The sequence below is a fragment of the Kwoniella shivajii genome, chromosome 7 (genome assembly GCF_035658355.1).
Source record: "Kwoniella shivajii chromosome 7, complete sequence".
Classification (NCBI taxonomy): domain Eukaryota; kingdom Fungi; phylum Basidiomycota; class Tremellomycetes; order Tremellales; family Cryptococcaceae; genus Kwoniella; species Kwoniella shivajii.
In genome coordinates this window covers 1,665,213-1,687,228 of record NC_085914.1, presented here as the reverse complement: position 1 = coordinate 1,687,228, position 22,016 = coordinate 1,665,213, and the positions used below count along the sequence as shown (strand labels likewise).

Here is a 22,016-nt window from a genome sequence, read left to right as displayed (position 1 = left end):
ATATGCATTCAATGACAGTGAGAACGCGAACCGGGTTCACGTATCAAAAGATCTCTCGAAGTCAAATCGAAGATATACTTCCCTTTTCTACACCCATCTTCTTCTTCTTCCATATCTTCGTCGTCGTCTTCGTCGATCTCGCCTTCCTCTTGATTGACAGTGAACCAATCGAGATCCCATCCATCTAGAACCACACATTAGTATCTCATTTTATCGAACAGAATGTATCCATTTTATCGAACAGAATGTATCCATTTTATCGACCAGAATGTATCCATTTTATCGAACAGAATTTCGAAAGGTGAGTTGAGTGTAGGAACTGTGATGCTTACAAGTGAATTTCATATTAAATCCTATAGGATCCAAGGTTATGGGATATGGTCCTTCGCCATGATAAGTGTCGTAAACAGGTATACGAATGATGAATGGTGTTCCTGCATTGTTGGGTGGGGCAAACCGATTGTAAGACCCTCCTAGATTTTCGACACTACAAGAGCATGAGGGTATCAAATCAGTATACATGGCGGGCTATACAACAGCTGACAAGGTAAACAGCACTCACGTGAAACCAATAGAACGATACAGCTAAAAAAGTAGTGATGATCAGCTACTATGTCAGACAGCTGGTATCTGGCTACCCGTACAGACTCTTAACTCACATCTCTGATCTCCTTTGTTGTGACTATCTCATCATCACCTTCAAACATCTTTTTCCAAATCCTATATTCTTTCCTGTTTACGACAAACTTATCCCTGTTTCCCTTTTCAACTGATTTCCCTTTCCCTTTATCCAAGGGTTCACCATTTTCATTCTCAGGTATCCATCTTGCCAAATCTTGAGGTTCAGACATACAAGGAAATAATTTCCCAATCACATCTTCTGGTAATTTCAAATCTCTAGCGAAAATACCTTGAATCTCTTTGTGTGTTTCCCATAATTGGATGGAATTGTCAATTGCATATTGTCGATTGCACATCGCTGTAACGAACGGTAATGCAGTGCAGATTTGAGCAGATGCTGATTGTGAGATATTTAGACGGACTAAGAACGTTTTGGGTTGGTGAGGTTCAACTGAAGGTGAAGTAATTGGAGGTAGTTCCGATTGGAGCTCGAGTGCTAATCCATATTCACCTACGTATCAAAGTTTAGATAGAAGCCATGAGGTAGCGAGTCAGGGGCACTGAGATCAAGGTGAGATACAACAGGAAATATCACTCACCTGTAGCCATCTGTATGGCATAGGAATATTTCTTATACAGATTCTCGTCCTCGAGCGAAGCAGCTTGTTCCATGGCCAGCACTAATGCGACAATCTCATGAGCCAAGGGTCATGTGCAACTCACTTTAGGCAAAATTTAAGACTCACTCTGCGTGAACTCTGAATCTCCATATTTGATGCCTCTTTCATCTGGATTCAAACAAAATCCAGCAAAAGCAGCATCGAAAGCATTTTCCACTTCCACTTGATCCAAAGGCTTATTCAAAAGAAAACGAATATCTTTAGTGATATTGGCAGATTCATGTACCGGTTTATCCTATTCTCAATACATCGAGAATACATCAATAATGATAGCAAAGCAACAACACCTGTACGGAGTAGGAATAAACTCACCAAGCTCATTTTAACCAGTTCTTTTCCTGGTCCAGAAGCCCAAAATAACCTCAAAGACAATTTACTTTCTTCAACCAATAATCCAGCTAATTGTCTTATCCACTCAATCTCTCTTCCTACTTCCCTTCCACCTGATTGTCTAATTTCAAGATCTAAAGCCTGTATTCGATCCATTGCATCTTTCATTTCTACTGCATAAACGTAACAGTTGAAATTGGTGATCAATACACGAAGGACGGCATTGGTATATTTCGTATCATCGTCTAAAGGTGTATGGTTTCCATCAGGAAGGATTGGTATATTTGAGATACTGCAGAGATCAGGATATTAGTGCGCTTTCGAAAGAAAGGACCGAAATCACATCTCGACTGTACATCTGGTAAAGCGAGAGAAGGAGGTCGGTACTTGCTTGAATTCCAATTCATCCTGTATACATTGTGCCATCCCCTGAGGCTGTGAGAGTAAAGTGTACATCTTCCCATGCCAATAATCATGTATGCCCTCTATTGATCTTCTCAAACCACTCATCATGTACAGAGGAGGGGGGCACCCGAGCAACTCCGAAGCTATAAAGTGATCAGCATAAACCGACTTCACTCAAGGGAACCAAGAAAGAACTCACCTCCTCTCTGAGCAAGCCATGAGAAATCGCTTATCGCACCATGGGATACAGGCAGAAGTGACACTGCTTGTGGTCGCTGCAGCTTGCTAGATTTCGTCTGATTCAGTCAGGTCGTTAACAAATACGAATCGTATGTTCCAGGAAGTTAATACTCACCTCCCTCAATTCCTTCGCCCAATTTGGGAATGAGCCCACAAGCTTGATGTAGTCGGTCATCAGTTATCCGTTTTCGCCCAAAGACTGAATACACCGACGGATATCGACGTCTTTGAATCCACTGTTTTCAGTTCACTTGCACGTGAGGTGAGTTGCAACTCATTCAAGAGCCAAGATATCTTGGAATGCTGATCTTGCAAAACATCTGCAACGAGATTGCGGATAAAGTGGGGAAGTTTCCGACGGAAGAAGCGAAATATCTCGACCCCCTTCTCCATCCCCACTTTTCCTCCCCTTCGTTTGAAGGCGGATTTGTTTGTTCGTCTGGAGATCGTGTTATGATCATCTTGAAGATGCTCTGGATCATATTGAAAAGCTGACGAGCACACTCCTATCCGGGGTCAACTCGCGAGACTCAGGATCATACTCTCTATCATGCTATCAGAATGACTCGCATCGCGATATCTAGTGCAGTTACAAAAGCTTTAATCGTTCGAGTGCGTTAACATGGTGGAGGAGCGATTGTTGTTCAGAGATGGCAAAGCTAAATCACTGTATCATGACACTGATACGGACAAGATTCAATATACCTAGGAAGGAAATGAACAAGGTCATTTAGGAGCCGGGTGTTGACGATTGAAGAGTCCAGTCCTTTCCGGGTGGGGGAGGGGTTCATGATGCTCCTCTTCAGGGTATACGAATACATACAATAAGCACGAGAAAAAGGTCAAACTTTCCTTATTCCAACCAATATACACAGCTCACAACTCTTCAGTATCTTCCGTTCTTTCCCCTTCCCTTCCCTTCCCTTCCCTTCATTCACTCACTCACTTACTCACTCACTCACTCACTCCTCTTTTATCATCGGACTGTTCACCTACAAAGACACACCCCTCATCAAGATGGCAATAGAAAAGTTGACCACATCAATCAATACAGAAGCTACTGAGCCCCTACCGAAGGAAGAGAGCAACAAGGAAAGCCAAATGATGAGACAGAAGGACACCCGAAATATCGATTACACTAAATACTTTCCTCCTATCAAGGAATGGCTCTATATATTAGACACTGTGAGTATATTTTTAGATCAGTAACGATATTGGAAGCAATGAGAAAGAATTGCTGATGGCTGTTTGAAGTTTCCACTGTGGTTAAAAGAAAGAGATCAACATGGTAAGAGGAAACTAGATGTTCTCAAGGCAAAATTTGGACATGGACATGAGGGTTGTGAATGTGGTCAAAATCATGAAATGCCTAAATTAGCCATTCCACCGAGAAGTGAATAGTGTACAGTAGCTACTCTTCTTTCTCGTTCTCCCACCTCTCACACGATACTGATATCTATTGGTTTCATCCAGAAAGGTCTTTTTCGTAAAGTTGATGCAGACCTACCTTTTTCTACTTCAGAAGGGTCAAACTTCGGTTTTAGCTGGTTAGCCTGGCAAACAGGCGAGTAAACTACATTTTCCACGTTATTCTGCGTCAACGCCAAATACTTCTAAGCTTTGCGATGGAGAGGTGTTCTTTGCTGACTCTTGACTACAATATAGCTGCTAAATATGCTGGTGCGAAACAGCCTGCTTTCTCTTTGTCCGCACTTCTGAAGCCCTGCAAGAATGCCCTCGATTACCATGTCAGCATGCTCCGGAGCTGGCAAGAAGATCACAGTCTGTTTAATCTAGATCTAGTGGAGCTCATGCAAACCAGGTCAGTCTACATGAATTATAGTCCAATAGAGTGACTTCTTCACTACCACCTGATCTGATTTCTTGTTTTTCGTTCGTTTCGTACCTCATCGCATGACTAGTACCAGCGATGACGAGTCATCGGATAGCGATCACATGATCTTCTCATACTCCAGAACAACCGATCGAATCTGTCACGTATACCTAGCCATCTTCGTGTGGAAGAAAATCATCAATTGCATCGAGAATATCGTGAAATCGAGGCATCAATTTCAGAGGTAGACAAGCATTGACTCAAGTTACAAAAGACACATCGATTCACATAGAATACGGGGTATTACACGAATTCTTACACTTCCTTGACTTCACACAAAGGACATCACTGCGACTGGAGTATTGTGAGAACAGAGGAAAGGCATATTGCCAGGAAGTTTCGGTGAGTACCAAACTCTGTCTACTCTTATACACACTGCATATCACTCATGTTCCCACATCGACATTTCGCACAAAACAGCGTGAGAAAAAAGCAGACTCGGATATTCAATTCCATGACTATTTACTTGGTATCCCCAAAGTCGACTATACGTTTGACTACTCGCCTAAAACCCTTTATCGCGAATCTTACATCGACTATATAGTTATGGGTTTCTTCCATAAATTCAAGAATATTCATACCAACCGATATAGCTTCGAGCACTACTGTGAGTAGAGTATCAACTGATTATCGTAGCTAAAAATAGATTGCAGTACTCGCGTATGAGCAGGCAGTCAAAGATGAGTCACAATTAGCACATGGACTATCACGTGTATTACAGCAATACATTGGTGAGTCGCGACGACCAATGGCTACAAGATGTTTGACCAATTTCTGATTACCTCCAGGGGAAGAGTCAATGACTCAAGAGGTCGATCAAGCTCTTCATGCCTTATTGTTTGGAACGGGATGTCAAGCCAACGGCTTCTCACCTCCCCCTTCTTCCTGCATGATAAACCGTATGGTATGTATCAGGGATTTTCTGGATCAAGCTCGAACAGTTTTCGGACAACCCTTTGGTGACATAGAGGAGATATTTAAACAGGGGAAGATAACCGAAGATGGGTGTGCAGCTCTGTGGAAGCATTGGAATACTGCATCTATCAAACTATTCGATAAGCCAATCAATGTCCTCTTGGACGTTGAGGATCTGCTCGCTCCTCCAGAACCACATTGGCAACCTTCACCTGTGCCTGTTGAAGTTGGAGCAGCGCAAGACTTGGACATTTTAGTAAATGGATTCTCCCAGGTTTTCATCGCTGAATCTGGTCATAACTATTACAAAACCAACTTAGCTGATTCAGCTTCTATCATCAAAATCAAAACTCGAAAAGCTACCTGGGCAACTCCTGCTTGTGACACTGCCCAGGAAGCGGTCGCTTCTGGTTCAAAAACGCCGCTCATCAATACGCCTAAAGGCAGGTTTCTGATAAACAAGAAGCAGATGGAACTGGTTGAAAAGCTTTTCAGCCAATCTTCCGAAGAAGACGGTCAAGGTAAAGTAAGATGGAATGATATATACAAGGTGGGTATAATGTTCTAGATTGGAAGAAGCAAAATTGCTGACATGTATGAACTGTACTTGTACTTCACACAGCTCATGAGACGAATCGGATTTGCGTAAGTCTGTAAAAGTACTGCGTTAAACTCGACGGCTGATATTGCGTGATTGGCTTTGGATTAGTATCGATCACGTAGGAGGATCTATCATCCGATTCACCCCACCTAACGAAGCAGGTATCCCATTCAATGAACATCGGCCTCATCCTGAAGTGTCGATCCCTGCTATCAGATACAGAGCCTTTGGTAAACGTCTCGCTGATCGATGTGAGTTTGTTGCCTTTCTTCTTCTTCGGAAATTCGATAATGCACTTTCGCTGACAGGTCTGTCTTCCAGATGGGTGGTCTATAGACTGGTTTGAAAGAGTAGCTCAGGGAATTTGAGGGAATTTTGATCTATAAACCACTTTGCTAGTGATATTGTGAATAGAAAAGCAATGCATCGGATACTGTGTCTATTTGTCGAAAGTATCGTATTGTCTATATGCTGTATCTGCAATTGTTCACCCGAATCGTCATCTTTTAATGTACAACTTTTACACCTCTCCGTTTCCTCCATAAAGTCAAACCATCATTCCATAATTTCCGATCAGTTCCACTAGGCGGAACAAGTTGCATGGTTACTCCTAATGATTCGACCTCATAATTACGATGTTCATCATCGAAGAAGAGCTATTTGGTAATTGTTAGCGATGGTCACCTCAGCATTGAGATTGTCATGCAAGGACGTAGTCAAGTTACATTATTGGGATAAGGCAAGGACAAAAGTGTTTCTCAAATCAATGAACATACCATTTGTTCATAAGGTATACCGGTCTTGCGATGTATCTCTTTGAAATGTTTCAACTTCGAGCCTAGATCGGTGGAGGATTAGGTACAGATTTAACAGTACGATAAAAACAGGGATACTCACCCGGATATATTTCCATCTACACGATATTACCATCGTCAACCTAAACTCTCAAAGGGACAGAAGTGCTGACAATTGACTTACGGTGTTAAAATACGTTATAGCTTTAACGTGATCCCCACCTTCTTCAGAAGGCATCAATAACAACCCCAAAGCTTCTCTCGCTCTATCATAACATATACTGTCAGCTTTTGTTCCACAATACATGGTAGAGGGAAAAGAACATGAAGCTTACAATTCAGGTGCACTCGTTCTTGATGCCGCGGCGATATGTATTCTCCTTCTTTTCAATTCGGCAAGTATCGATGGGACTTCTCTATAAAATGATAGATCTTGGCCCCGACTGTAAATTGTATCAGATCAGCTCTATGTTCTGAATATACTCTGTCGAAAGGAATGACGATTGGCTAATGGGTCATTGTGATCATGAATTCTCCAATAACATATAGACTCACCGATCAACTAGTCTATTCAATACATCGCCCTGTCTCTTCAAAGGCGGACTTATATGTGTCTACATGACTCTTCAGCTATTATGATATTATCCGAGATGTACTAGAGTTGAAGACTCAACTAAATGTCGACACTTACATCAATCCATAAGTCCCATAAGGTATAGCTAAAATCGAACCGACATCAGGCCCATCATTCCGGTCATATAAGTGAAGAAAAGGTTGAAGATGGAACTCACTCTAGATCAAACGCCACCAACAATGGCCATGCATCTGGATCTTCTTCATTCACCTCTCTGTATCCTCCTGTAGGAGGAGGTGGTGATGCCCCTCTGTTCTTTCTTGGCATATCTATCGTTCGCTGGCAGTACATAGATAGTAGTAGTATGAAATGGTACCAACTTTCCTTACATGCTCGTTATCCCCTCCTAGCTTCCCTCCCTCAAGGTTGACCTCCACTTTCCCACGGGTGTAATATTGTGATGTTTGATTTAATGTTTATACGTCATCAGTAACTTGTGTAGTTCACACTCTTTCACTTTCTTTCCTCTTACGGACAATCCACTCACTCTCTCACTCACTATCTCTCTCAGCGTGTATATATGACCCCCCAGTTCGAAGAAGCCCTCTCATTCATCTTCAATAACCCCACCTCCTTCATATCACAGTACGAGCTATATAAAGGGTAGTGACCTGCCTCACACTCCCTCAGACCCCAATCATATCGTTTCATTGATCAACCAAGATGTCAACTGAAGACGCTCAAGAACGTGCGTTTGTTTTATCCTATTTATTGACACTGTATGCAACAGACTGCCTGGAAGACTTAGGGATTACTGATCTGGAATTCTTGATGCTGATAGCTGTCGCTGTAGAAGACCGAGATCCCGAAGAAGAGTATGATGTGAGTATCATCATCATCATCTTGGGCACCCCCTGTGTTTGCGTTCCGAAATGATGTCCGGCATGTACTGATACTCCGTCACGATACGTAGGAGGGTGAAGACGTCCCTGAAGGAGACGACGATGCAGAAGGGGGAGAAGAAGACGAAGATGACGACGAAGACGATTATGACGTCGATGATGACGAAGAAGAATATAGCGAAGAAGATGACGAGGACAATGATGTTGAACATGGTGTAGATCATAAACGAGTTCTAAATGATTTCTATAATGTAAGTTAAGGATCAAGCAATATACTCCCTTCCTTATTGTTATCATTTATCCCTTTCAGACGTAATATGACAACTGCCCTACTCTGTCGAAAAAGACCATTGCTGATACGAGTTTGCTCGCAGACCGAACAACTAGACGACGAAGACGAAGAAGATGAAGAAGAAGATGAAGAAGACGAAGATGACGATGCCACTCCAGCAGGTGATGATGACGTCCCAGAAGATGTACCAACCAAGGAAGTAGGAAGTAAACGTAAAGCTCAAGATGATGTAGAAGCAGAAGATGTGGAAGCTAAAAAAGCCAAAGCCTGATATCCTGAAGTAAACAAATAAGTAAAAACAAAGATGGTTGTATAAAACACGATCAAGTAAATCAAAAAGTTGTTTGGAAGTTCAAAAGTAGATTATCTGAAAGAATGCATCAGTATCATATGCGATACACGAGTAGAAGAGCTTGATGTCGAAACATAAAGGCAGTCTGATCCAAGTGATTAATCAATCTGTTCATGGATGTACATAATCTGACACCCGTCAAGAGGGAACTTGATTAAAGACGTCTTCGTCTTCTGAATTGAATTCTGGTCTTATTCAACGTTCTGCTCTACCTCATTTGCATGCTGATAAGTCTTATAATTTACTCCATCTACTCTCTTTTTACTTGATCAATTTCAACCCCATATCCCAAAATGCAGATTCCAACCTAACACATTCGTGCCATATTTTAGTCAATCTAGCTAATTTAGCTTCGGTGGGTGGATCTTCTGCTATCCTACGTTCTAGGTTTTCTACGTGAACCAAAAGTGAAGATCGACGTCAGTTTAGTGTTCCTTGAACAAACCAAAAGTCGTATCTGCTCGATTCGTGTGATCTCGTCAACGAGTGACTGAAACTCACCTATACCAATTTCAACAGCATGTAAGAAATCTTCCCCACAATAATCTTGCATCCACCTTTTGTATATATTACCTTCTAGAGTAGCTTCACCCAATTCAACTTGCTTCTGCAACCATAATCCAACTTCACCGTATCCAACCAAACATGATGCTACTGACATGTACAAATCAAGTATATCTCCTTGAGTTCCGACGTCAATGACGTATCGTGCATATGCTGCACAAGGTGAAGATTCAGGTTCAGCTTCTAATTGGGCTCGTGAGATACCGAATGACTCGCAGTACTACATTGAAAGTATCAGTACCGTCACTTGTGCACGAGAATCCTGAAGGCTTAGTGATGAATATGCGAAGTACACTCACCCACACATGCTTGTCAACTTCTTTAGCTATATGAGCAGCAATTTTGGTAAAGGCTGCGATGTCCTGGAATGTATCTGCTTTATACGCTCCCAAGGCGTGTGCTCGAGCATCTGTGTAATACATACAGCTAGGTCAGCTCGACATTTCGACGACACAACTTGTCGGAATGTCACTGACAATGCTTTAAGTAGTGATAGTCTTGTTTGATGTAATGTTCGAAACACTCTTTTGGTAAAGTACCTTTTCCAAGTTGTACGACGAACGGATGTTGAACCTAAGTTCAATCACGATTGCTCAATCAGCTTGACAGGACGAGTTTGAATCCGAGGGGGAATGAGATAAAAAGTGAACGTACATATGACTTCCATAGTGGCAAGTTTGATTGGATTAGATGGCTCAAGAAAGGATGAGGGTTATGTTTGGTTGGTCTAGAATCCGTCAGGTTCATCCCATACAGCTGAAATGGATATAGTCTTAGAGAATGAAAAGACTCACGGTGGCAGAGCTCTTCTTACACTGAGATGGGCGTGGTTTAAAGGGCCATGACCATTTCCAAATGGATATGCAGAAGCTATAGCTGATTGTGTATATCCAATCGCTTTTTTGAATATACGTAAAGTGTGATCTCCTATTTGGAAACAATTCAGCTTTTCGGGTTCTTCCCGTTATTATGGAAGAAGACAAAACGTTCGAAAACTTACCTTCACCAGTCGATTCCTCAGTTGCGTATGAACAGGCTATAGCGGTACTCAATGTACATCCCGTTCCATGTGTACTTTTACTGTTGATTTTCCTACTAACGAATAAAGCGATTATTTCACCTCCATTCACTAATATGTCAACTACCAGATTATCATCTTCTTTTTTGGATATACCTGAATATCTGGAATATAACGATAGTACTTCTATTGTATCTAAATCATCATCACCCTGTTCCCAGATAATCTTATATTTGCCTTTTGGTAAAGATGAAACTTCTTTTCTTGATATATTCGCATGACCACCTTTTAGCAGAACAGTCGATGACCCAATAACTGAATTGGTTTGTTTTGCTAATTCAATCATATCTTCCAAATTCAACTTTGATGCATCCCCATCCCCATCCCCATCGGGTCTGAAACCGCTTAGTCGTATAGCTTCAGGTATATTGGGTGTGAAATATTGTACTAGTGGATATAATCCTTTCAAGGCCTCAATCGCATTTTCAGGTAATAAAGTATGACCTGAAGTTGATATCATCACTGGATCTAGAACGATTACGACGTTTTTGATTTCTTTCAATTTTGTGGTTAATGCTTGAATGATAGATGCGTTGGTGAGCATACCGAGTTTTATGCACGTGGGTTGATCATCAGAAACGACTGATTCGAGCTAAAACATGTGACACAAATAGGAGTCGATTAGTTTCTCAACTGATACGTTGTGGAGATACTTGGTATGGGAATAGATACTCACCTGTTGAATGACAAAATCAGTTGGGACTTCGTGAACAGCTTGAACACCCAAAGTGTTTTGTGCAGTCAATCCAGTGAGTACTGAAGAACCATAACACCCAAAAGCTTCGATGGTTTTCAGATCTGCCTAAAAGTATCCAATTTCCACATCAGCGATCTCTATGGCCAGAACTGTCTACTATTCAAACTTAAGCTCACTTGTATACCAGCTCCCCCACCCGAGTCACTACCTATATCAGATTTACGGGATCAGTCCAGACCGTATATCTGCGAACACAAAGAGTTTTCACTTACCTGCTATCGTGAGGATATGAGGCCTCTTACCCGATTCTAAGGAGATAGAACAAGTAGCCATATTGTCAAAGCCAGTCTAGAGATTGTCTATTGAGATGAGAAAATTTTCTAACAGTGGGATAGCTGTGGATGGTCGTCTTATATAGTCTTTCATGAGATTTCCTCGTCCTCATCTCATCTCGTATCAGAATTCTCCTTTTTCTTTCCCCCAATCGATTTAAGCATGTTCCTGATAATCGGATTCACAAGATTAGCCGTTTTTTTCAATAGCACATCCGTTTTAAATCTCCGATCAAAGGAACATCCCCTTCATCCCCCAGTTACCCGCAATATAAGTGTTAAACGAGATCTCATTCATATCGGACAATACACACGTGGTAGCCATGAGTGGCAGCATGATGTGGATATAAACCAAGTGAAAGCGGTCAGTGCCGATAATCCGTCCACAGTGTCACATTGATAACGCAGGTGATTATCTTCGAGTCAAAGGGGGAAGTGAGAGAAAGATGAGATATTTCGGAATGATCAACCGAAAAGTCGAAAAATGGCATAGAACGAGATTAACTTGTTGCTATTTAGAACCAATCAACCCAAACACAAAAGTATCGCTTTGAAAACCTTGGTATACGTACTTGTGGGGAAACACCAGCCATGACTGTGACACAGGATACCACCGAACAAAATGGTGAAGATGTCAAGCTTCGACTGGATAGGTGGAGTAAGAGGTTAGGCGCTTTGCCCAGTTTGGCATTGCCAACGGACTATCCCAGACCAAGTGAGTAGCATGTTTTGCGACAGTCATTGACATGAAGTGCGATTCCTTGCTGTTAGAAATGATCTGTTGTTAACTTGGTTGTCTTCCAGCTCCCGCTAAATTGGTAGAAGCTACCCAAACCTTGCCTATTCCATCTAATCTCGCTCCTATACTTGGTAAACTCACATACGAATTCTCTACCTTATTCCCATCTTCCCCTCTTCCGACACCATACCATATCCTCTTAACCTCTTTCGCCGTCTTGTTATTCAGATATACACCAGACCCATCAATGGTCATCTGTACTTCTGTACAAGGGACTTCTCAACCCATATTACTCAAATTGGACATAGCGGTAGAAATGACATTCTTTGATGTCCTTCGACAAATTATTGAACGCGAACAAGAAGCCACAGATGATGCTATATCCATCAATTCATTAGTTGATCATCTCAAACCCGAAGGACCTTTGTTTAGAGTTAGATTCTTTGATTCAACTCAAGTCCAGTCTGATCCCTCAACATCTTTAACAACGGATTTAACTTTATTCCTTCTTACTGCTCCTTCAGATATACCAGCAACTAGAACGTCGATTCCTCCGTTATATTTACGGTTAGCTTATAACTCATTGTTGTTCAACCAAAGTCGAATCACAGCTTTATTGGAATCTTTACTTCAACTTTTATCTTCCGCTGCTTCTCGTGATCCATCCCATCCTATTGGTTCGTTACCCATCAGGACAGCAACTCAAACTTCAGCCTTGCCTGATCCAACAGCAGACTTAGATTGGTGTGGATTCGTAGGAGCAATCCCAGATATCTTCTCTGCAAACGCCAAAGCTCATCCAGAGAGAATATGTGTGGTGCAAAGCGAGCTTGCTGAAGGACAAACTATGATGGACGGACCAAGTAGAGGGCGAAGAATCTTCACTTATCAACAAATCGACGAGGCCAGTAATGTCGTAGCTCATGCTTTGTTGAAAAATGGATTGGAGAGAGGTGAAGTCGTAATGGTTTACGCAGCTAGAAGTGTAGAGATGGTAGTTTGCGTCATGGGTATCTTGAAAGCTGGTGGCGTATTTTCCGTTGTCGGTGAGTTAAGCTACTGGTTGATCTTTTTTTCTGGAGACCCCTAAATGACTCAATCATTTCGATTCTAGATCCTGCATATCCACCCTCTCGACAAAATGTCTATCTTTCAGTATCTACTCCTCGAGCTTTACTTGTGATATCAAGTGCTGGTGTCCTTGCACCACTGGTCTCGGATTACATCAAAGAGAACTTGAACCTTCGTCTTTTCGTACCGGCTATCGCTCTTACGGGGAATGGAGTCACTGGTTCACGACAAGGAGAGGAAGATATACTTTCACCTTACCAACAACTCGCGCAAACTCCCGCTGGAGTCGTTCTTGGTCCCGATTCTCCCGCCACACTCTCTTTTACTTCTGGAAGTACTGGTATTCCCAAGGGTGTCAAAGGTAGACACTACAGTTTAACTCACTTCTTCCCATGGATGGGTAAGAGGTTCGGTCTGAACGAAACTTCCAAATATACAATGTTGAGTGGAATTGCCCATGACCCCATTCAAAGAGATAGTAAGTTAGCTGTCTAACTCCGCTCGTGTTACGGTTCTCATCAGCTAACGGTTCACTTTGATAGTGTTCACACCTCTTTTCTTGGGTGCTCAACTGCACGTCCCTACAGCGGATGACATTGGTACTCCCGGTCGATTAGCTGAATGGATGGCTGATAGTGAAGTCACCGTTACTCACTTGACTCCTGGTAGGTGTTCTTCGTCTATCGCGCGGAGGCCGTATCTGCTGACCACCTACCAACCTTGATCAGCGATGGGTCAGTTACTTTCTGCTCAAGCAACTCGACAGATCCCCACTCTTAGAAATGCCTTCTTCGTTGGAGACGTCCTCACCAAGAGAGACTGCACACGTCTTCAAGCTCTCGCTAAAAACGTCTGCATCATCAATATGTATGGAACTACTGAAACTCAAAGAGCCGTATCATACTTTGCTATCCCTAGTGTCAACGAAGATATGTCCTTTTTATCCACTCAGAAGGATCTCATTCCTGCTGGTCAAGGTATGATTGATGTCCAATTACTCGTCGTTAATCGAACCGATAGAAATATCCCTTGTGCCGTTGGTGAAATGGGAGAAATATACGTTAGATCCGGTGGTCTCGCTGAAGGTTATCTAGACCCTGCTGCTACAGCTGAGAAATTTGTTCCTAATTGGTTTGGAGAAGGTGTTCCAAGGGAAGATACCTTAGCAAAGACTAATCCTGAAGCGGCTAAACACTGGTTTGGCATCAGAGATAGGATGTATAGATCAGGTGATTTGGGTCGATACCTTCCCGATGGACGAGTCGAATGTACTGGTCGAGCAGATGATCAAATCAAGATTCGAGGATTCAGAATCGAACTTGGAGAAATCGATACTCACTTATCTCGACATCCTTTAGTACGAGAAAATGTCACTCTTGTTCGAAGAGATAAAGACGAAGAGAAAGTACTCGTATCCTATTTCGTTCCCATAGATGGAGATGAGTTGGACGGTCTGATGAGTTCTTCAGAAGCAGGAGATCAAGATGGTGCTCAAGACTTGAACACCGAAATGATTCAAGGAGTCAGAAGATATAGAAGGTTGATAAAGGATATACGTGAATACCTCAAGAAGAAATTACCCTCATATTCTATTCCAGCGGTTTACTTCCCTCTCAGAAAACTCCCTCTTAACCCCAACGGTAAAATAGATAAACCAGCACTTCCATTCCCAGATACATCTCTCCTCGCTCCTGCACCAGCTGCCAACACCGATCTTACACCTACTCAGAAGACAATTCACGATATTTGGCTTAAACTTCTTCCGTCACCGCCACCACAAGTTGCTCTCGACGAAAACTTCTTCGATATGGGTGGTCACTCAATCTTGGCCACCAGACTGATCTTTGAAATCAGAAAGGCATTCGTTGTCAATGCTCCTTTAGGTCTTGTTTTCGATAAACCCACTATCGCCGGTCAAGCGGCTGAAATCGATACACTCCGAAATGCCGATTTGGGAGGTGCCGAAAGCGACAACAAGGATGTTACACCCGAAGTCAACTATGCTGCCGATATTGATGTATTGGTCAAAGAACTTCCAGCTAAATTCGACGCCTTACCGGCAGAATACAAGACCAAGAAAATCACAGTCTTCCTCACTGGTGCTACTGGTTATTTGGGAGCATTTATTCTCAAGGATTTACTTTCCAGAAGAGTAGCCAAAGTGATCTGTCTCGTAAGAGCCAAATCGTCCGATCAAGGATTACAGAGATTAAGGGACAGTGGTGAAGGTCGAGGCGTATGGGATGAATCGTGGGTCACAGAAGGGAAAGTAGAAGCTTTAGTTGGTGATCTATCTGAAGACAAATTTGGTTTATCAACTTCCGATTGGGAAAGAATCGCAGCTGAATCAGACGCCGTTTTACATAATGGCGCAATCGTTCACTGGGTATATCCATATCCTAAACTTCGATCAGCAAATGTCATATCAACATTAACAGCCTTACAACTTTGTGCCACAACCAAACCTAAACAGTTCAGTTTCATATCTTCAACTGCTGTAATGGACAATGAAGCTTTCGTCAGGAAAGCGGACAATTTGGTATCTTCAGGTGGTCAAGGTATTTTGGAATCAGATGATTTGGGAGATGGCACAACTGGACTGGAAGGTGGTTACGGTCAGACTAAATGGGTTTGTGAAAAGATTATAATGGAAGCTGCTAAAAGAGGTCTGAGTGGTTGGACAGTAAGACCAGGTTATATCTTGGGTGATTCCAAGACTGCCGGTGAGTGAACTTGTGGAAACATATCTTGTCGAAACCCTTTCGGAACGACAAGCATTTGGCTATGTGATACGATGTTTTGCTAATATACATACTTCCCGCACAGTCACAAATACCGATGATTTCATCTGGCGAATGGTTAAAGGATGTCTCCAACTTGGACTGATCCCCGATATCAACAATACCTTGAACGTCTGTCCAGTAGATCACGTAGCTTTATTAGCATCATTATCAACATTATCTTCATCCCCTAAATCATCATTTGCAATAGCACAAGTAACTGGACATCCCAAAATCAGGTTTAATGATTTACTTAGCGCTTTGGCCGTATATGGATATCAAGTTAAACAAGTTGAATATGTGTTATGGAGAACTAAATTAGAACAACACGTATTAGAAACTCAAGATAATGCTTTATTCCCTCTATTGCATTTCGTACTTGATGATTTACCGACTTCGACCAAATCAGCTGAAATGGATGATGAAAATGCCAAGACATTAGCTAAATCAGGAAATGAAAGTGAAACTTCTGGTGTGACTGAAGAAAGAATTGGATTATATCTATCTTGGTTAATTAGAGCTGGTTTCTTGGATTCTCCAACTGGGAAAGGTATCAAAGAATTACCTGAGATTGAAGGTCAAATTATGAAAGCTATTGGTAGAACTACTGCTGGTAAATAAACCTGCACTTGCGTCGAAGTAGATCTATCGTTTGTTCATAGGAGAATCATATGCATTGCTTGCTATTCTCGATATTGATTTATCAAAGTAATGTACAGCATTTACACATGGAAGACGTTGTGCGCACTACCGACCGTCTCAGTAACACACCATAATAGACTTGGCGGAATGAATTGAGAGAAACGGAATTCCCATTGTACATCAACTGGGTCCTGGACAATTTGTTCGGCTAATCGTGGTCGAACTGACCTGTGAAGAACTCAAAGAGAACAATAAGACTTTTTGCTTGCCAAGTTATTTCCCTATCAGTATACGGGGGTTTAATGTGTAATTAAAGTTTATAGTTTTGCTTTTGAACTACGTTATTTAGTGAGTTTCGTCGATCTTCTTTCTTCCCTTGAAAAGACGAAAAACTCGAAAGAGAAAGAAAGAAAAAAGGGTGTTGCAGAAAACGACGAGAAAACCGGGACTTGTCACATGCCCTTTTTTCCCGGACAGTGTAATGGGTGTGCTTACTGTATATCTATGTCGATCTTCGCCCGTTTTAACATGTTTATAGTTTTCATCCCGTATCTTCATCTCCCTTGTACATACCCACAGTACAACTTTAAACTGTAATGTCCGCTTTCTAGTTTTCGAGCTAAAGATCACGAGTATCTTGTGGCGTATAGTCGTCGCAACCCTAGACTGACTAAGTCCGTATAGGAGCAGGACCAGTACAAGTGAGAGCTGGGATAGATGGACATAAAGGAACTTCTTTCGGCCGATACGTGTCATTGACAGCTCGATACTTATTCTCACAGACGCAGCAATCCGATACTATCTAGACAACACCTGAGGGAAACATGAATCATCACTTTGCTATACATCGAAGTGTCAATCCACGATGAGCACCCACTACGAATAGTGGGATAATACAAGTTGTCAAGTCCCCGTGTACACCTGTCGCACCTCACGTCCATCTCGCTTTCCTGGTAGCATGAGAAATCAAAGGGTCTTGGCAGGATTTAGATGAAGGCACGAAAGAATGTTTCGTCTCGTTTCGGCTATGCGTTCCAGATCATACATACTGTGGTATCACTCATATCCCTACATCCATTATACAGCATTGCATTCGATATCGGTCAATTTCACTTCCTTGACAAGAAACAAGCTTTTCGCTATTCAGTGATCCCCCAATAAGCGGCTGCTATATTGTACTATCCCTTGAAGTCCCATCATGGGTCTCAGCTTCTCAAACAAATTGAAATACATCCCTTTGTTCTTCAGAGACAAACGGGTCCAAGTCCAAGTTCCTTTATCATATGAAACCCTTGAATGCATATACATGATATCTGATAAAAATCCTTCCTTTATCCTCGATAGCATGTGCTGGAAAGTGTGTTGATTGATGATTTGTTTTCGGTTGAAAGTAATATTCAGTTTTTACACTTACATTCGTTCTGAATTGATTGATTCTCACACACTTCTGCTTGTACGTTTTCGATACACTCAAACAGTAGTGATACATCTGTTGATTGCACAACGGTATATACAAGTACCACCTTGGCGAGATCACGAATACGCCAATACAAGCGGACCTTGGTACGGAGAATAATCTGGCGGTGACATCAACTTCGTAGGTACTTTCAGTGAGTGTGGTGTTGAATCAGTATATTGTTCCAAAACCATAGACAGAACTGAATGACATCTTACTAGTACAATCACACATCCCGCAACTCTTACCATATCCTCCACCCAAGGACAGGGACGCACTTCTAGAAATATATCATTCATACGTGCCAGTAGCTTGATCTCCTATCCGTCAATCTGATCTTTGACGGCGATTAACCCTCACCTACGCCAGAGTACCACCCCTCATTCTACTCATTGAACGGGTCCCTTTCTCATCAAGAGATCATCCTGGCTCACCGTTCCCAACGTATAGAAGACAATTCGGAATCTTTTCCACGTCACTCATCCGTCAAACTCTATTTATAAGTCGAAGTGGATATCGTTGAGCGATCCATTTGACAGTCCAGGAATCAAATAAAGGAATCAAACAACGATCTTGGTTGCCCTCGACATTGTCAGGAAGGAGAGACCCCTCGTCATCCTGACCTTCACCCTTACCCTGCACAGACATCTGACATCCGTTGAATACCGTATACCGAATTCGGCCTCCGAGGATCGCTCGTATTGCATTATTAGGCCCTGTACACCTCAAGAATTGGGATTCTCGTCTGGCAGATAACTACAGTGAGATATATAATATAAGTATAGATCCCGACAGTTCAAGCTCGGAGGATCAGCGACCGAGGATATAGGGAAGGAATCCTACCAAGCACGGTACAAAGTCTGTGCGTAGCCGTAGAACCATTTCAATCTTCCTCGGGTCGATCATTGATCAAAAGAGGAACCTTTTTTCTTCCCCCTTCTCACTCTAAGCCAGGAGTAACAGTAACAACGACGACGACCCACGTCTGCTCGAAAGGAAAAAGAAAAAGGGAATCTCACATTTTGTGTACTTGACATATCTTCAACGATAGCTTTACTCTTTTCGATCCAATCCCCGCTCAGGTGCTTTGCGTTGTTAATCCGAGACGCTCGGAGCGGAGTGAAGGGAAATTCTGTCGAACCTCCACTTAATGCATTTATTCCACAGTCATCTTTCCCTTTATCCGACAACATCAACAATAAAGATATTTGAAGGAAAAAAGAGGATAAAATCTCCATTACGCCTACGCCTTCGCATGAATAAAAGAATTAGAATTTAGGCTTATTGTTCTTTTCAACATCCCGATTGAAGATCCCCGAGAATTACGTGACTCGGAGAATTAACTTTGATCTTGACACGTGGCTTTTTATCAATATCTTTATTGTTCTCGTCTTTTCTTCCATCGGAACAAAACAAAAACAGCCAAACAAAACAAAAACGCGACAACCAGACAATAATAAAGACAAAAAGAGAATGAATCCTTACCCACTCTACGACGATGTAGGATCAGGATCGGTAAAAGGTGAACTCAAGGAGAAGGGAACGGTGCAAGAGGAAGAGATTCAAGAGGGGAATATGGATGTAGATCGAGATGGAATTGAAATCGATGGAAATCAGAGTTTGATTCAGGACCACATCGACGTCGGCAATGACTTTTCGTCAGATTCAGATAAAAATATTTTCACAAAAGCAGAATCATCATCTGTAAATAACTTGGGATCGCACCATCATCAAGTTCCTCCTGCTCGTCATCTTGTGAATAGAACCTCTTCCCCGTCCCTTCCCGTCTCTGTTCATCGAATACACACACACAGCTACCCCGTCCAGACTCCCTCCTCAGCTAATCAATACTCACTTAACACGTACTCAGAGAAAGAAGCAACACTTCTGACACCCACACAATTTCCCATCACTGGTCAATCACAATCGATCTCGCATACTTGGTCAAGATCTGGCTCTTCTCGACTCCAAGCCCACCCTATACTATCTTCGCAGTCAACACTAATTCATCGACCAGATCCACTTCGAATCGCATCTTCGACATCGTCAACTTCTGCTTCTTCATCAAGGAGTGCTCGACGACTCAATCATTCACCTTACATTATACCACCACAAACGGCTAAATCAACTCACACACCTTCCCCCAGTATGACGACTCCTATACCACCACCTGACATGATCAAAGATGAACCCCGAACACCTGTCCGGTTTCCCACTTCACCATATCTTCAAGTGAAGGATAAATCATTGGATGGATCGCCTACAACACCTCAGAAATCAGTACGGTCACCTTCGTCATCTCGCATTGGGTCTTCTCCTGGATCGATGTCCATGTCACAACGTCGAGGTGTTAAACCTTCTTTCCCTGGTGCAAGGACTGTCAGACCAGGAGGAACGAATGTAAGGGGACTACTCACCCCGCAACAATCAGGATCATCACGTCAACCACCTTATCCATCCCCTATCCCTCTTATATCGGCCCCGCTATCTCCTCCACCAGGAACACCACAAAGATGGCATCAGTCCGCCCCAGCAGCACCAATGGCATCGCCCAAGTCCCAGCAAGGAATTCCTCACCCAAATACATACCAAGTAAGCTTGGATGAAATACCAAAGGATTTCGTGCTGAAGAAATTGGTTCAATTGGCAAGTAAATATTGGTATGCGCCGCATTCAGCTGATTGTCATATAAGTGAGTCACTTTACGGCTTCAATGATCACGAATATGCATGTCTCGAAACCTTTAATCTGTTGTCCCCTCGCTGACTTTGTATCTGTTAGTCGTCCCGATCAAAAGAGTAGCTCGATCGCCTACTATACCAAGTACTCCTCGTACCGCTGTTCCGCCTCTCCATCCTCGACGTTCAACTCAGCCCCATGTTCCGCAAACAGCCAATAACGAGAACCACACGCTGCATGCCCGACCTGGGGACTCCTTTCTGGGCCCAACAACACCTACAGCGGCCTCGATCCGGGACGCAGCCAGAGGTGCGCTGTCCCTGAATGGTGAAGAAGATGTCAAGCCGGATGTGCTGAGTAGCAGTGTACAGACTTTGGATGGAGCTAGAGATTTTACTGGTAGAAGAGGAAGTTTACCTGGTGGAAATCAGCTTGAGGTATGTCATTGACTTCAATGTCCTTGCCGTCGTTTCTCACGACGTGACCGTACCTGTTTGGTGGGGAATTGAGCTAATTCTTCTCGAATTGAATGATAGCAATGTCTTGTTTTCCCTTTGCATCGAGATTACCTTACCACTCAATCGATCCTCTTTCGAACGCTTCTCAACTCTCCCGCAGCTCACTTGTCTCACCCGCCACCCAGGGATTTCGATGGCAGATTGCTCTTCCAGTCGCCAGTGATCAGAGGCGCAAAAGTATTACCTACGAAAGCGGATAAACCGAAAGCTCTGTATGTCCCATTGCCTGATCCTGCTAGTTTCGGAGTGTTGTTGCATTGGCTGTATTGGTGAGTTCAGCTTGGGTTCCAAAAATGTGTGTTAAATAGTAGACGAATATGCTGACAAACTCGTACCCATCACAGGCACGATGCAGACCATTTCAATCATTGTCTTTCAAAAGGTCTTGTAACATGGCAAGGTGTGATTCGCAATATTGAATATCTATCACTCGATAATGAGGTCAAGCTACTAGCTGGAAAATGGTGGAAAAGATGGATCAAACCTATTGAACCTACTGAAAGACGCCGAGGTAAAACGGGAGTAGCATCTTCGAGGGCAAGTGGGAAAAGAAGAGCTTTATCTACCTCTGCCGCGAAGACACGTGATATTGGGAAAATGGTGATCGATCATCATGATGATGAAGAAGATGAAGAAGATGAAGATTTTCTCGATGGCGATGGTGAAGGATCGGATAGCGGTGATGAAGCTGACGACGAAGATATTGGCATTAACGTCAATCGTCAAGTGGATGGTGGAATAGCGGATCATGTTTCACTTAAATTGGGTCAATTATGAGCTAGTGTCTTCTCTGTTTTATTTTGGCCTCTCATCTTATCTTGCTATGTTAATGTAATGTTATTCAAAGGGAGTCTCACGTC

At 42.6% G+C, this 22,016-nt stretch overlaps 7 protein-coding genes across 7 annotated transcripts; 4 read left to right on the top strand and 3 right to left on the bottom strand.

Annotated features, from left to right (window-relative positions):
- Positions 1 to 8: 8 nt before the first annotated feature.
- IL334_005725 (uncharacterized protein) lies at positions 9 to 2,451 on the bottom strand (the record flags this gene model as incomplete). The annotated part of the gene is made up of 10 exons (XM_062937433.1): positions 9 to 184; positions 333 to 487; positions 563 to 585; positions 660 to 1,132; positions 1,221 to 1,301; positions 1,368 to 1,536; positions 1,614 to 1,923; positions 2,023 to 2,179; positions 2,236 to 2,332; positions 2,392 to 2,451. The coding sequence occupies 10 exons, from the start codon at positions 2,449 to 2,451 to the stop codon at positions 9 to 11; spliced, it is 1,701 nt and encodes a 566-aa protein (XP_062793484.1).
- Positions 2,452 to 3,377: 926 nt separating this feature from the next.
- Positions 3,378 to 6,054, top strand: IL334_005724 (uncharacterized protein; the record flags this gene model as incomplete). The annotated part of the gene is made up of 11 exons (XM_062937432.1): positions 3,378 to 3,461; positions 3,531 to 3,669; positions 3,754 to 3,840; positions 3,942 to 4,098; positions 4,353 to 4,512; positions 4,591 to 4,777; positions 4,824 to 4,901; positions 4,959 to 5,635; positions 5,708 to 5,730; positions 5,795 to 5,937; positions 6,008 to 6,054. 11 exons carry the CDS (start codon positions 3,378 to 3,380, stop codon positions 6,052 to 6,054), a joined length of 1,782 nt encoding a protein of 593 aa, XP_062793483.1.
- A 138-nt stretch (positions 6,055 to 6,192) lies between these two features.
- Positions 6,193 to 7,381, bottom strand: IL334_005723 (magnesium-dependent phosphatase-1; the record flags this gene model as incomplete). The annotated part of the gene is made up of 8 exons (XM_062937431.1): positions 6,193 to 6,342; positions 6,463 to 6,524; positions 6,584 to 6,599; positions 6,665 to 6,746; positions 6,816 to 6,923; positions 7,036 to 7,094; positions 7,172 to 7,199; positions 7,272 to 7,381. 8 exons carry the CDS (start codon positions 7,379 to 7,381, stop codon positions 6,193 to 6,195), a joined length of 615 nt encoding a protein of 204 aa, XP_062793482.1.
- Positions 7,382 to 7,777: 396 nt separating this feature from the next.
- Positions 7,778 to 8,519, top strand: IL334_005722 (uncharacterized protein; the record flags this gene model as incomplete). Its single annotated transcript, XM_062937430.1, has 3 exons — positions 7,778 to 7,936; positions 8,028 to 8,207; positions 8,331 to 8,519. The coding sequence occupies 3 exons, from the start codon at positions 7,778 to 7,780 to the stop codon at positions 8,517 to 8,519; spliced, it is 528 nt and encodes a 175-aa protein (XP_062793481.1).
- A 342-nt stretch (positions 8,520 to 8,861) lies between these two features.
- IL334_005721 (phosphomethylpyrimidine kinase) lies at positions 8,862 to 11,272 on the bottom strand (the record flags this gene model as incomplete). The annotated part of the gene is made up of 10 exons (XM_062937429.1): positions 8,862 to 8,992; positions 9,102 to 9,384; positions 9,464 to 9,573; positions 9,641 to 9,737; positions 9,819 to 9,891; positions 9,959 to 10,091; positions 10,165 to 10,834; positions 10,919 to 11,044; positions 11,116 to 11,147; positions 11,212 to 11,272. 10 exons carry the CDS (start codon positions 11,270 to 11,272, stop codon positions 8,862 to 8,864), a joined length of 1,716 nt encoding a protein of 571 aa, XP_062793480.1.
- Positions 11,273 to 11,862: 590 nt separating this feature from the next.
- Positions 11,863 to 16,482, top strand: IL334_005720 (L-aminoadipate-semialdehyde dehydrogenase; the record flags this gene model as incomplete). The annotated part of the gene is made up of 6 exons (XM_062937428.1): positions 11,863 to 11,986; positions 12,076 to 13,056; positions 13,125 to 13,559; positions 13,624 to 13,746; positions 13,810 to 15,804; positions 15,908 to 16,482. 6 exons carry the CDS (start codon positions 11,863 to 11,865, stop codon positions 16,480 to 16,482), a joined length of 4,233 nt encoding a protein of 1,410 aa, XP_062793479.1.
- A 3,625-nt stretch (positions 16,483 to 20,107) lies between these two features.
- IL334_005719 (uncharacterized protein) lies at positions 20,108 to 21,933 on the top strand (the record flags this gene model as incomplete). Its single annotated transcript, XM_062937427.1, has 4 exons — positions 20,108 to 20,651; positions 20,741 to 21,075; positions 21,175 to 21,425; positions 21,501 to 21,933. The coding sequence occupies 4 exons, from the start codon at positions 20,108 to 20,110 to the stop codon at positions 21,931 to 21,933; spliced, it is 1,563 nt and encodes a 520-aa protein (XP_062793478.1).
- Between the last annotated feature and the right edge of the window lie 83 nt (positions 21,934 to 22,016).